The sequence below is a fragment of the Aquarana catesbeiana genome, linkage group LG03, assembly GCF_042186555.1.
Source record: "Aquarana catesbeiana isolate 2022-GZ linkage group LG03, ASM4218655v1, whole genome shotgun sequence".
NCBI lineage: Eukaryota > Metazoa > Chordata > Amphibia > Anura > Ranidae > Aquarana > Aquarana catesbeiana.
The window spans coordinates 287,532,067-287,545,438 of record NC_133326.1 but is presented as its reverse complement, the minus strand read 5'-3'; the positions used below and the strand labels follow the sequence as shown (position 1 = coordinate 287,545,438).

General features: G+C 41.9%; 1 protein-coding gene across 2 annotated transcripts in view; it reads right to left on the bottom strand.

Annotated features, from left to right (window-relative positions):
* POC1B (POC1 centriolar protein B) overlaps positions 1 to 13,372 on the bottom strand; it is a 197,619-nt gene that overhangs the window by 80,686 nt on the left and 103,561 nt on the right. For both annotated transcript variants that reach the window (XM_073620198.1, XM_073620199.1), the window contains one exon: positions 6,463 to 6,549. In XM_073620198.1, the coding sequence (XP_073476299.1) occupies positions 6,463 to 6,549 (87 nt within the window). The remainder of the gene's footprint in view (positions 1 to 6,462; positions 6,550 to 13,372) is intronic.

Genomic DNA, 13,372 nt, shown 5'->3' with positions numbered 1-13,372 from the left:
AATCGCTTTTTAAAAAAAAATTGTGGATATTTATTTTAGCAAAAAGTACAAAATATTGTGTTTTTCTCAAAATTGTTTTTTGTTTATAGCGCAAAAAATAAGCTCTATTTGTAGGAAAAAAAAGGACATCAAATTTGTTTGGGTACAACGTCGCGCGACCGCGCAATTATCAGTTAAAGTGACGCAGTGCTGAATCGCAAAAAATGGCCTGGTCATTGAGCAGCCAAATCTTCTGGGGCTGAAGTGGTTAATCCAGTATGTGCTGTGCTTCCAATTAACATAATGTAATGGAGGAGAAAACACACGCACACAGCATGTAGCTGAGTGAGTTACAATGTTTTAATATGACTTTGCTACTGTAGGGACAGTAGGTGAAAATGTTAATTGGTTATATTTAGTAATATCTATAGTTCTTCGTTTTGAAACCTTATCCGTTTTATTTGGATCAGAATTCTTGTAGTGATGACTACACTTAGACTTCAAAGAAAACTAAAGTCATCAAACTGGAGATAGATTTTGAAAGGTCGCATGGCTACCCTGCAGGCTGCCAATTAGGCATGAGATCGTATTGCAGACTGGACAATTAGGAGGAAAGAACTAGGTTGACATCAGTTTGTTTTACCCTTTTAATGAAAGCCAAACTAATACTGTTCATACAATAGTAGATTTCCAAATGAACATTTGTATGAAAATTTTCATCAGTACATTCAATAATGCTATTATTATTATACAGGATTTATATAGCGCCAACAGTTTACGCAGCGCTTTACAATATAAAAGGGAGACAATACAGTTATAATACAATAAGATACAAGAGGATTAAGAGGGCCCTGCTCAGAAGAGCTTACAATCTAATAGGGTGGGGCAGGTGGTACAAAAGGTTATAACTGTGGAGAATGAGCTGATGGAAGTGGTAAAAGATTAGTTAGAGACGTTATAGGCTTTTCTGAAGAGATTAGTTTTCAGGGATCCCCTGAAGGTAGCAAGAGTAGGGGATAGCTGGACAGGTGGAGGTAGCGAGTTCCAGAGGATGGGAGAGGCTCTGGAGAAATCCTGTAGACGAGCATGAGAGGAGACGACGAGAGAGCTTGAAAGTAGGAGGTCTTGAGAAGAGCGGAGAGGACGATTTAGGTGATATTTGGAGACAAGATTGGTGATGTAGCTCGGAGCAGAGTTGTGAATGGCTTTGTATGTTGTGGTTAGTATTTTGAATTTAATTCGCTGGGTGATTGGAAGCCAGTGTAGGCATTGGCAGACACTGAGCAGTTGGTAAGGTGGATAAGTCTGGCAGCAGCATTCATAATAGACTGAAGAGGGGATAGGAGATAGGGAGAGGCAGGCCAATGAGAAGGGAGTTGCAATAGTCAAGGCGAGAGATAACAAGGGAGTGAGTGAGGAGCTCGGTGGTTTCATTTGTTAAAAAGGGGCACATTTTAGAGATGTTACGGAGGTGAATTGTACAAACTTTTGGCAACAATTTGAGGCTGAAATGACAAGTCAGAGTCTATGATTACACCTAGAACCCTGGCGTGAGGGGAGGGAGTGATGGTTGCATTGTGGATTTTGATGGAAAAGTCGTGGAGGGGGGCACGGGTGGGGGGGGGGGAATATTAATAGCTCAGTTTTAGAGAGATTTAGTTTAAGGAAGTGGTGCAACATCCATGCTGATATGTCAGTTAGTAAGTTAGTAATGCGAGAGGAGACTGAGGGAGTGAGGTGAGGAGTAGACAGATAGATTTGGGTGTCATCGGCGTATAAGTGGTACTAGAAGCCGTGGGCGGTTATCAAGTGACCAAGGGAGGAGGTGTAGATAGAGAAGAAAAGGGGTCCAAGAACAGAGCCTTGGGGGACCCCCACAGAAAGGGGCAATGGAGAGGAGGAGACAGAGTTGTAGGTGACACTGAAGGAGCGCTGTGATAAATAGGCAGAGAACCAGGATAGAGGAGAATCTCGGAGGCCAAGGGAATGTAGTTTATTGAGAAGGAGCGGGTGGTCAACAGTATCAAAGGCTGCAGAGAGGTCAAGTAGTAGGAGTATGGAGTACTGGCTGTTGGTTTTAGGTTATTTTCACTGAGGTAGGAGCTAAGACGGTTGAAGACTAAGCGTTCTAGAAGTTTAGAAGTGAATGATAGCAAAGAGATGGGTCTTAAGTTGTTCAGGTTGGTAGGGTCCAGTGAGGGCTTTTTAAGTATGGGAGTGATCTGCGCATGTTTTAGAGGGGAGGGGAAGATGCCACTAGAGAGGGAGCGATTGAAGATGTGAGTGAGGGAGCATAGGATAGAAGAAGAGGGTGACCGTAGTAGTTGTGAGGGAACAGGATCCAGGGGACAATTGGTTAAGTGGGCATCTGAGAAAAGTTTTGTAACCTCATCAGTAGTAGCCAATTCAAAAGAGGAGAGTGTTGAATGTGCTGTTAGGCAAGGTATGTTGGGCGGGGAAGATGTACGCACAGTAGAGGTATGCTCACGAATTGCATCAATCTTGTCTTTGAAGTGATTGGCAATCTCTTGGGTAGTGAGAGAGTTAGTGGGTAGAGGGGGTGGGGGACGAAGTAGAGAGATAAAGGTTGAGAAGAGCCGACGGGGACTGGTTGACAAGGAATTAAAAAGAGAGACAAAGTAGGTTTGTTTGGCGGCATGGAGGCATGAACTGTATTTTAGAAGGGCAGATTTATATAGGGTGAAGTCTTGCAGGCATTTAGTTTTACGCTACAGTCATTCAAGAGCACAGCAATGTCTCTTGAGATTTCTAGTGTTGTCAGTTTTCCAGGGTTGTAACGGTTGAGGCCTGATTCTGAGTGTGGTTAGAGGAGCAAGTGCATCTAGTGATGATGAGAGTGAACTGTTGTAGACACAGGTGGCCAGGTCAGGACAGGACAGGACAGGGGAGAGATTATGTCATATAGGTGGTCAGTAGCAGTATAGAGAAGAGAAGGGTTAAAGTGGCGAAGATTTCTACAAGTAATTGTTTGCTGCTTGGAGGGATGGGTGGTTGGAGGCAAGGATACAGTGAAAGAAATGAGGTTGTGATCAGAAAGAGGAAAGGGGGTGTTGGTGAGGTTGCCAGGGTTGCAGAGATGGGAGAATACAAGGTCAAGGGTATTACCACTGGAGTGAGTGGAAGTATGTGTCCATTGGGTTAGGTCAAAAGATGAGGTTAAGTCAAGAAGTTTAGCTGTAGTTGGGCTGTTAACATTGACAGGAATGTTGAAGTCACCAAGAATGATAGTGGGTATTTCAGAGGAAAGAAAGTAGGGTAGCCAGGCAGCAAAGTCACCAAGAAAGCACGATACCGGCCCAGGAGGCCGGTATCCGATGCTATCCGATTTGAACATCATTCCAAAGTATATCGAAATCTTACTTTAACATTTAATTTTGGAAAGCATGGACTTTACAGAATGAAAACCACATTCACTGCTAAAAATTTAGCAGCTAAAGAAAATTTTCTATCCTGCTCCCTCAAATTTTCTTGTCACTGTGGTCAAAAACAAATGCCAATTTGGCCAAACAAAGTCAAACAAATGTTCTAAAAGCAAAAATTTTCAGAAATTCTACTAGTGTATTGACAGCTTTAAAAAAACATAACTGACGACTTATTTTAAATATAGCATTAAACACACCCAAAAAAAAAAAACCTGTAGAACAGCCGCAGTCTATTTGTTTTGGTATGTTACTATGAAACAGCGAAGCAAATAAATCCCTTATTATGTAACATTTCATTTGTTAAAGGTCTATGGACAAGGATTATTACATTACTACACCAGACTGGCCAATACATCTGGGATTTGAATGGTGTCAGCCGTGGTCTCCTGCAGAAATATACTCTCTAAATGAATCTGCAAAAGACAAGCCTCAACTATGACAGGTTCCCATGAGAGAAGGATCAGGCTCTGATGAGTAGAGCGATGTCACTTTGAACAGAACTATTTTCAGCTGTACTGCGCAGAGAACCAGTGGAGAATAACTGTAGGGAAACCAACACTAGTGCTGTTGCTATTAATAACAGACCTGCGGAAGTCTAGCTTTTCACTGCCTTACTTTCCATAGCTGGAATCTTAAGGCAGATACAATGTCCATACTGTAACAAACTATGTCTTTAGTACATCATAAAAAGACAATGGTCTATAACGCAATTAAGCTTATGTTATTTTTATAGCAATAACCCAGGATGCAATGGGAGTGCTGTTCAATCTAGTGCTAGAAGCTACTTTTAGGAATCCAAAATATTTGCTTTCACTGACAAAAAAAAAAAAAAAAATATATGTTAGACAACACCCCGTTTAGTGTGCAGCAGCCGCTGGAGCAGCGTGAATGGTCCCTTACTCATCAACCATTAATTTTAACCACAATCTTCCTATAAGATTACATGTGCATTTAATGTATTTAATGTGTGTGTTGTTTTGTCAGCAGGCTCAGAACTATCACTCAAGTAAATGGACACACAATTGGTGCAAGGGAATTGACTCATCTTGGAATAGTCGAATTCCCTAATGTTCAAAGGCAAAGTGAATAAAATAAAGGATTTTTGACTTACCTGTAAAATAGTTTTCTTGGAGTACATTACACAACACAGGCTTGAAGGCATATAGCTGAATCTAGCACCAGCAGAGACAAGAACATTCACCTGGTAAAACTTCACAAACGTGTTAACAAAAGACCAGGTGGTGGCCTTTCAAATTTGGGAAACAGAAACCTGGTGCTGAAAAGCCCAGGATGCACCAAATGAACATGTCAAACGAGCGTTAACATGTAAAGAAGGACTCCTATCCTTCAAAGCCTAAGCCTTAGTGATAGCCTGCCTAATGCACCTAGAATTGTCAGAACGGGAAGCAGGACAGTCCATGCAAGAGCCCACAGGTGAGGCCTGATTATTGTGGAAGGAGAAAGCCACCTTAAGCAGAATGGAAGTCCAAGGCCTTAAAACCACCAAAAAGTTATTTCTGTCCCTTAATTCAAGATAATGGGTGGAAAGTCTGAACTCCCCTGACGACCATGTCCCTTGGACCATTTCTTTCCCTAAGACATCTCTCCAGCCTGGCAGGCTAGCACCCGTATATGAGACACTTTAAAGCAAGGGTCTCAAATTAGCAGCCCTTTAGCTGTTTGAAAACTACAAGTCCCATGAGGCATTGCAAGGCTGACAGTTACAAGCATGACCCACACAGGCAGAGGCATGATGGGACTTGTAGTTTTGCAACAGCTGGAGGGCTGTGAGTTTGAGACCCCTGCTATAAAGTAATGGGAGAAGGGACTTCCATGATTCCAGCACAGGGCTGGTCAGCCCACAGAAATATCCTGGCCTTGAGACAAAAGCGCACAGGTCTGTTGAGAGACTGAGGGAGCTTGTTCCACGCATTTAGCAAACTGAGCTGTAGAGGTGTGGAGTGAAACTGGACAAAGATTGCCTCAAATGAAGCCACAAAGAGGCTTAGTACTCTCAAGCAAAATCGAAACTGCTGGAAGCTTTTTGGAGCGCAAGGTCCACACATGAGCTTAGAGGGCCAACACTAATTCCAGGGAAGAAACACCTACACATGTCTGCACCGAGTTGGATCCAACTGAGACATCTGTAGGGTTAAATCCACCCAAAACTCTGAAATGTCCACTACACATTTACTGCCAGGGCTGGGACGGAGTGATCCTTTAAGAGAAGGTCATCTAGATTTCTAATAATATGGATTCCCTGACAACACAGCACTGCGAGCTTCGAAGCAAGCACCTTGGTGAGAACTAGCCAAGGGACAAGAGCCACAAACTGGAAATGTTGCTTGCCCACTGCAAATTGCAAGAACTGCTGATGAGGGGGGAAAATGGCAATATGTATCATTGATGTCTATAGATGCTATAAGTTCGCTTTGTTGCAACTATGCAATTACAGACTGGGCCAATTTCATTCAGAATTTTTGAACCCACATCAAGGCATTGAGGACCTTCAAGTTGGAATTCTAAACAGGTTTGAATTAAAGCCTTGAAACCCTTCCTCGGAAGGAACAAACAATCACTTCCAAAGAGTGAAGTTGCTACAAGGCAGCCTGAAAAGCCCACAACTTTGGACAGGTAGGTAGTTTTAGGGACATAAAGTGAAGAGGTGGTAGGGAGTAAACTCCAGCCTGTACCTCTGGGTCCCACCATACTGAACCCAAAGATCTGAATTGCCCTGAGCCCAAGTGGTCAAAAAGGCAGGTAGACTTCCCCCACCCCTTGCAAAAGCGGAGGTGCCCGTTTATTGTCAGGACAATTTTGGGGGATGCACACACAAGGTTTCTTTTTTTTACCTTAATGCATAGAATGCATTAAGGTGAAAACCTTCTACGTATACAACCGGTTTAAAGCCGCAATGCAACCAGTAAAAGCAATATTGAGTTTCATAAAGGCAGAAACTCATTGTTTTATCACAAATTAAAAAAATCTAACTCGATCATGTTTGAATATAGACTGTCAAGATGTAACCCATTTTCAGTACCTGCTGTTTGGAAGATGGTTCGTTCTTTACATCGATAATTGCAGGATGTACGTTTTGTGTATCTGGTACTTCAAACACTGAATTAATCTGAAAAAAAGAAATGAAAAAAAACAGGAAAAAGTCTTGTTAAAGATAAATATTCACCTAACAAAAGTTAGGTACACAAACATTTTGAGTACTTGTGGAAAAAGCTGTAAAACGAGGATGCTTTCAACAATAATGAAATGATCAAACTTTAGTCTTAACCCCTCTCTCCGAACGTACGCAGATGTGCGTACTTGGCTTTCCGGGGTTATACCGGGATAATCCCCGCAGCTGCAGGCATCATCCCGGTACTGGTTTTTAGAGCCGGCGATCGGCTATCCAGGTATAACAACCGATGTGGCTAAAAGCCGCTCGGCTGTTATACCGGAGGAGCGGGAGGGGACGTCCCCCCTCTGCGCCACTCTTACTGGGCCTCCCATTCCATCGGGAGGCCCGATGACCAATCGGTTGCCTCCGGCGGCTGGGGACGGACTGAAAAGAAGCCTGAGCGGCTTCGTTCCAGCCCCCTAATCGTAAACACGGAAGCGACGTCATGACATCACTTCCCGTTTACTCGGCTGCCCATGGCGCCGGTTTAAAAAAAAATCCACAGTATTCAGAATCACCGAAAACGGCGATACTGAATACTTTGAAGTGCAAAGGAGGGATCGGGGGTCTTTTAGACCCCCGATCCCTCCATAAAGAGTACCTGTCACCACCTATTACTGTCACAAGGGATGTTTACATTCCTGGTGACAGCAATAAAGGTGATCAAAAAAAATTTTTTTTTTAAAAACACAATTTATAAATATAAAAATAAATTAAAAAAAATAAGAAAAAAAAAAAAAACAATTTTAAAGCGCCCCCATCCCAGCGCAGCAAAGAAAATGCATACGGAAGTCGTGGCCGCATATGTAAACGGTGTTCAAATCACACATGTGAGGTATCGCCACTATTGTCAGAGTGAGAGCAATAATTCTAGCACTAGACCTCCTCTGTAACTCTAACCTGGTAACCGTAAAAAAATTTAAAGCGTCGCCTATGGAGATTTTTAGGTACCGTAGTTTGTCGCCATTCCACGAGTGCGTGCAATTATAAAGCGCGACATGTTTGGTATCTATTTACTCGGCGTAACAATATCTTTCACATTATACAAAAAAAATTGGGGTAACTTTACTGTTTGTTTTTTTTTTTTAATTCATGATAGTGTCCCTTTTCCCAAAAAGTTGCGTTTAAAACCCCGCTGCACAAATACCGTGTGATATAAAATATTGCAACAATCGCCATTTTATTCTCTAGATTTTAACTTGTAAACACCAAATTTCAAAAATAGGCTTAGTCATTAAAGGGTTAACAACCCTTCAAAGTGCCTAAACAGAAAAATCATATCAATATTTAGCATTTCCATCATTTGCATTTAATGTAGTTGTAAAACACAGTAAACATATATTTAAATTAATAAAATGTATGCACTTTATAAATCCATCTTTACATTTTTTTTATAGAACTTGCCAATAATTTGTTTTCAGTCTTGCAAATGCAGGTCACATGATCTCTATTTCAGAGCGATTCACAGACCTGCCGGTGGGTGTGCACGAAGCTGGGCATTCACATCATTGCAGGAAGTGATGCTCGCCACCTAGTGTCAAGTGTTTCCATGGTAATGAGCGCAATCTTACCCCACGACAGAATGTCACTTCCCCCTTTTCCTCACAAAGAGGAGGAGGAGGAGGATCGGCTGGGGAAGGCTCCTTCGCTCAAAGTTAGAGGGAGGAGTGAGATTTACAGGGACCACGGATGATACAGGCACCTTGTGCGCTTGCACAGGGTGCCTGTATCTAACAGCAGGATGACAGGGGACATAAACGGACCATGCTAGCATGGGTCAACTCCCATGCTTAGCAAGGTCAATTTATTACCAGGAAGATGGGAACTGGCAGGATCAACCAGGTATTATAGAAGCACTATGGGCAAAAATGAAATTCTGTCTCTATTAAAAAGACAGAATTTTTTTTTTTTTTTTTTTTATTTCTAAGTTTACAAACCCTTCAAAACATCATCAATTCTCCTAGGGCTCATTCTGACATGTTGCAGCCCTTGCTGCCTCTCTAAAAAACAATCCACGGTGGATCACTTTTCATAGGGCTTTGGCAAGTGGAGGGGAGGTGATATGTTACCACCTAACCACTTGGTTTAACGCTAAAAAGGCTGAATCACCACATGACAACCTTGTGCCTTGTATACAGTTACTGCATGGCCCCATACACAGCGCCTGTATTGATTAGGCAGGACAAGAGGAGGAGAGGAATTCTTCAGGTGTAAAAAAAAACAAAAAAACGCACATTTACAGGCGTTCCCATTAAAGACTTTGAATACAGTGAAAAAAAAGAGCTCATTTACTGTTTAGAGTGTAGGGCCACTACAAGTGTGAACAGGCACAATTGAAAAGAATGCAACTTTGCATAGTCATGCTCAGGTCTGAACAGCTGCATGCCCTTATTTAGATGGTAAAACCGCAGCTCAGCCGCCTGCTTTTGCCGTCCCCTGCGTGAACGAGCCTTTTAAGCGCATCTAAACCCAAAAGCAAAAATGTAATACATTGCAATTTATCAATCCTTAAAGCTGAATTCCAGGAATTCAGCCACTCTATAAAAAATGAAGGCACACCAAGTTAAGTCCAGCTAGGTGCATGACATCTCCTGGACTTCTGTTTTATACATTTGACAAGTTTATTGCTGTACTGGAGCGACACTCCAGGATCTGAGAAAAGCACACAGAGCAGTTTTGCCCATGCCTCCCCTCTGCTGTCCATTCAGAGAAGCCTTTGTAGTTTGTGAATGCATTTATATAATACCAAGGCTTCTGTGATTGGGAAGGAGGGAAGGGCATAGCAGTTGCAGGACTCTACTGTTAAAGATGCAGAGATCAGAAGGATCAGTGTCAGGCTCCCGGAAATATAGCGAGATCTGTCTTTCAGTAGTGCTATGAACCTGTCGGATATAAATTGAGAAGTCCAGGAGATGTCATGTACCTCTATGGACTTAACTCACAGTGTGCCTTTACTTTTTACAATGGAGCTGAATTCCTGGAATGTGGTGGCTGCATTCGTTTTCTTTTTTTCCCCTTTATTTCCACCGCTGATCCAGCCACCAACACACTTCCTGTCTTAGGATTTCTCTACTGCGGATGCAGCAGCAATAGAGACAACTTGGTGTGGCTGAAACAACTAATATACAAAATGGATTATGATCAATAATAAAAATAGTTGTCAACTATTTTCATTACCAATTAGTTGGGCAGCCAATTAGTTGACCTGCATTCAGAATGCATTATTTGTTTACATGTCAGTATTAACTGTGTTTAATAGCAAACATGCCATACGGTGTACTGAGCTGTATGTGTGTTGCACTGTGTTTTTGGACAAGTGCAAACAATGTACTAAGCTGGTAATGTGCTGCACTGTGAACATGTCTGTATACACTGTGCAACACATACAGCTCAGTACACCAACCATACATGTAAGTAACTGAGAACTTGTAAAATTAAATGTGTGAGGAACAATGTCTCATGGGACATGTAGTCCTGGGCAGGAGAAGGAAGTGATTTGTGATTCTAACGGCAGAAAGTTTTTTCTTACTTCTATATATTCTATGCATTAGGTTAAAAAACTGTGACCAGCTCCCCCCAGCCTCCCCTGTATATTTACCTGATCCCGATCTCAAACCAGCGCTGTGCCCAGGGGCAGCAGCTCTAATTTTTCTTTTCCTCCTCACAGGGCTCAGAAGCAACAGGACTTAAAAGCTGTCAATCACAGTTAGTACATGGTAGCTGGGGGGGGGGTCAGGGCCAAGCACAAAGCGGCTTGCTACAGGGGGCACTCTGAAGGCAGGAGGAGCCAAGAGTGCCAGCAGAAGCCCCAGAAAAGGAAAATCGGGCTGCTCTGTGCAAAACCATTGCACAGAGCAGGCAAGTATGACATGTTTGCTAGTAAACTAAAGACCGCCCACAGAAAATATACTGTGACAGGGCGCATCTATTGCATGAAACAACGTACCTGTACAGTGGGGACGGAAAGTATTCAGACTTCCTTAAATTTTTCACTCTTTGTTATATTGCAGCCATTTGCTAAAATCATTTAAGTTTATTTTTTTCCCTCGTTAATGTACACACAGCACCCCATATTGACAGAAAAACACAGAATTGTTGACATTTTTGCAGATTAAAAAAGAAAAACTGAAATATCACATGATCCTAAGTATTCAGACCCTTTGCTGTGACACTCATATATTTAACTCAGGTGCTGTCCATTTCTTCTGATCATCCTTGAAATGGTTCTACACCTTCATTTGAGTCCAGCTGTGTTTGATTATACTGATTGGACTTGATTAGGAAAGCAACACACCTATCTATACAAGACCTTACAGCTCACAGTGCATGTCAGAGCAAATGAGAATCATGAGGTCAAAGGAACTGCCTGAAGAGCTCAGAGACAGAATTGTGGCAAGGCATAGATCTGGCCAAGGTTACATAAAAAAAAATTCTGCTGCACTTAAGGTTCCTAAGAGCACAGTGGCCTCCATAATCCTTAAATGGAAGACATTTGGGATGACCCTTCCTAGAGCTGGCCGTAAGGCCAAACTGAGCTATCGGGGGAGAAGAGCCTTGGTGAGAGAGGTAAAGAAGATCCCAAAGATCATTGTGGCTGAGCTCCAGAGATACAGTCGGGAGATGAGAGAAATTTGTAGAAAGTCAACCATCACTGCAGCCCTCCACTAGTAGGGGCTTTATGGTAGAGTGGCCTGACGGAAGCCTCTCCTCAGTGCAAGACACATGAAAGCCCACATGGAGTTTGCTAAAAACACCCGAAGGACTCCAAGATGGTGAGAAATAAGATTCTCTGTTCTGATGAGACCAAGATAGAAATTTTTGGCCTTAATTCTAAGCGGTATGTGTGGAGAAAACCAGGCACTGCTCATCACCTGTCCAATACAGTTCCATCAGTGAAGCATGGGGGTGGCAGCATCATGCTGTGGGGGTGTTTTTCAGTTGCAGGGACAGGACAACTGGTTGCAATCGAGGGAAAGATGAATGCGGCGAAGTACAGGGATATCCTGGACGAAAACCTTCTCCAGAGTGCTCAGGACCTCAGACTGGGCCAAAGGTTTACCTTCCAAGAAGACAATGACCCTAAGCACACAGCTAAAATAACGAAGGAGCGGCTTTCACAACAACTCCGTGACGTTCTTCAATGGACCAGCCAGAGCCCTGACTTAAACCCAATTGAGCATCTCTGGAGAGACCTAAAAATGGCTGTCCACCAACGTTTACCATCCAACCTGACAGAACTGGAGAGAATCTGCAAGGAGGAATGGCAGAAGATCCTCAAATCCAGGTATGAAAAACTTGTTGCATCTTTCCCCAAAAAAACCCATGGCTGTATTAGATCAAAAGGGTGCTTCTACTAAATACTGAGCAAAGGGTCTGAATACTTAGGACCATGTGATATTTCAGTTTTTCTTTTTTAATAAATCTGCAAAAATGTCAACTATTCTGTGTTTTTCTGTAAATATGGGGTGCCGTGTGTACATTAATGAGGGGAAAAAAATTAACTTAAATGATTTTAGCAAATGGCTGCAATATAACAAAGAATGAAAAATTTAAGGGGGTCTGAATACTTTCCGTCCCCACTGTACGTCATTTCATGCAATAGATAGGGGGTATCTAATTTTAGATCCTGGTCTCAATTGTTTGATCCATTTTGGGATCCTGGTCTCAACTATTCAGTCTATTGTTAGATCTTGGTCTCAATTGTTCAATCTACTTTTAGATCCTAGATCTATTTTTAGATCCTAGTCTAAACGGTTCAGTCTATTTTTTAACTCTGGTCTAAATAGTTTGATTTTTAAATCCTGGGTTTCAACTGTTCAATCTATTTTTAGATCCTGGTCTAAAACGTTCGACAAAACATATGAATAAGAAGAATTGGATGGTGTGCTAGCCTGCCAACATCCTAAATAGCATTGCAAAAAGGAAGATGCATAGAATTGCATTCAATAGACGCCCCCTTGGACTTTTAAGGACAGGAAAAAATTATGTATATAGAGAGTAGATTGGTGTAAAAGGCAAAAGAAATGCCAACTTTATTAATATACAAAAATATAAAATTGTAAGAGAAATTTTAGGTCAAATAAATTACAAAAGTGCATCAATGATAAACATAGAAGTTTGTTGCGCATATATATGTATCACCCAGAGCTGGTAATCCAGAGTCTTGCTCAAGACGAGTTAAACTCAATTTGAATTGCACAGCTTCTATCCCGACGTTCGGAAAATCGCATTGAAGTGTACTTTTCCTTCTTCAGGGGAAGTTTATAGAAGGGTGTACTATTGTTATATCTGTAACACAAATGTATATGTAATTTATTATAATATAGGCATCAACAGTGTAGTTTGGAGCCTAATAATATCAAAGAGAATGATGTGGAATACTTACATATATATCATTGACTCATTAAACACACAGAAGATAAAAACAAAAAAGGGGAAGAGATACACGCTGGCTGCGTAGATCCATAGACACGGCATGGAGGTTCACCGTGTAGCCATAAACTGGGAAAGTGGAATGCATTCACAAGGGACGCCTGGTATCACAGCGGCAAAAAAGTATAACCACTGTGGGGGTAATCAAAACAGGAAGGGTAATTAGGTTCACCTAATAATAGGTAGAGTAAAGAATAATGAATAAATAGTTGCTGGTGAAACCAGATGAACACACGGACAAAAAGCATGTCCATGTGATAGCTAGTATGAAGATGGGGTTTACCTTTAAAATACAGAGCATGGGTGACATCCAAGATGCAACTGAGAGACTGACACTGGATATCCC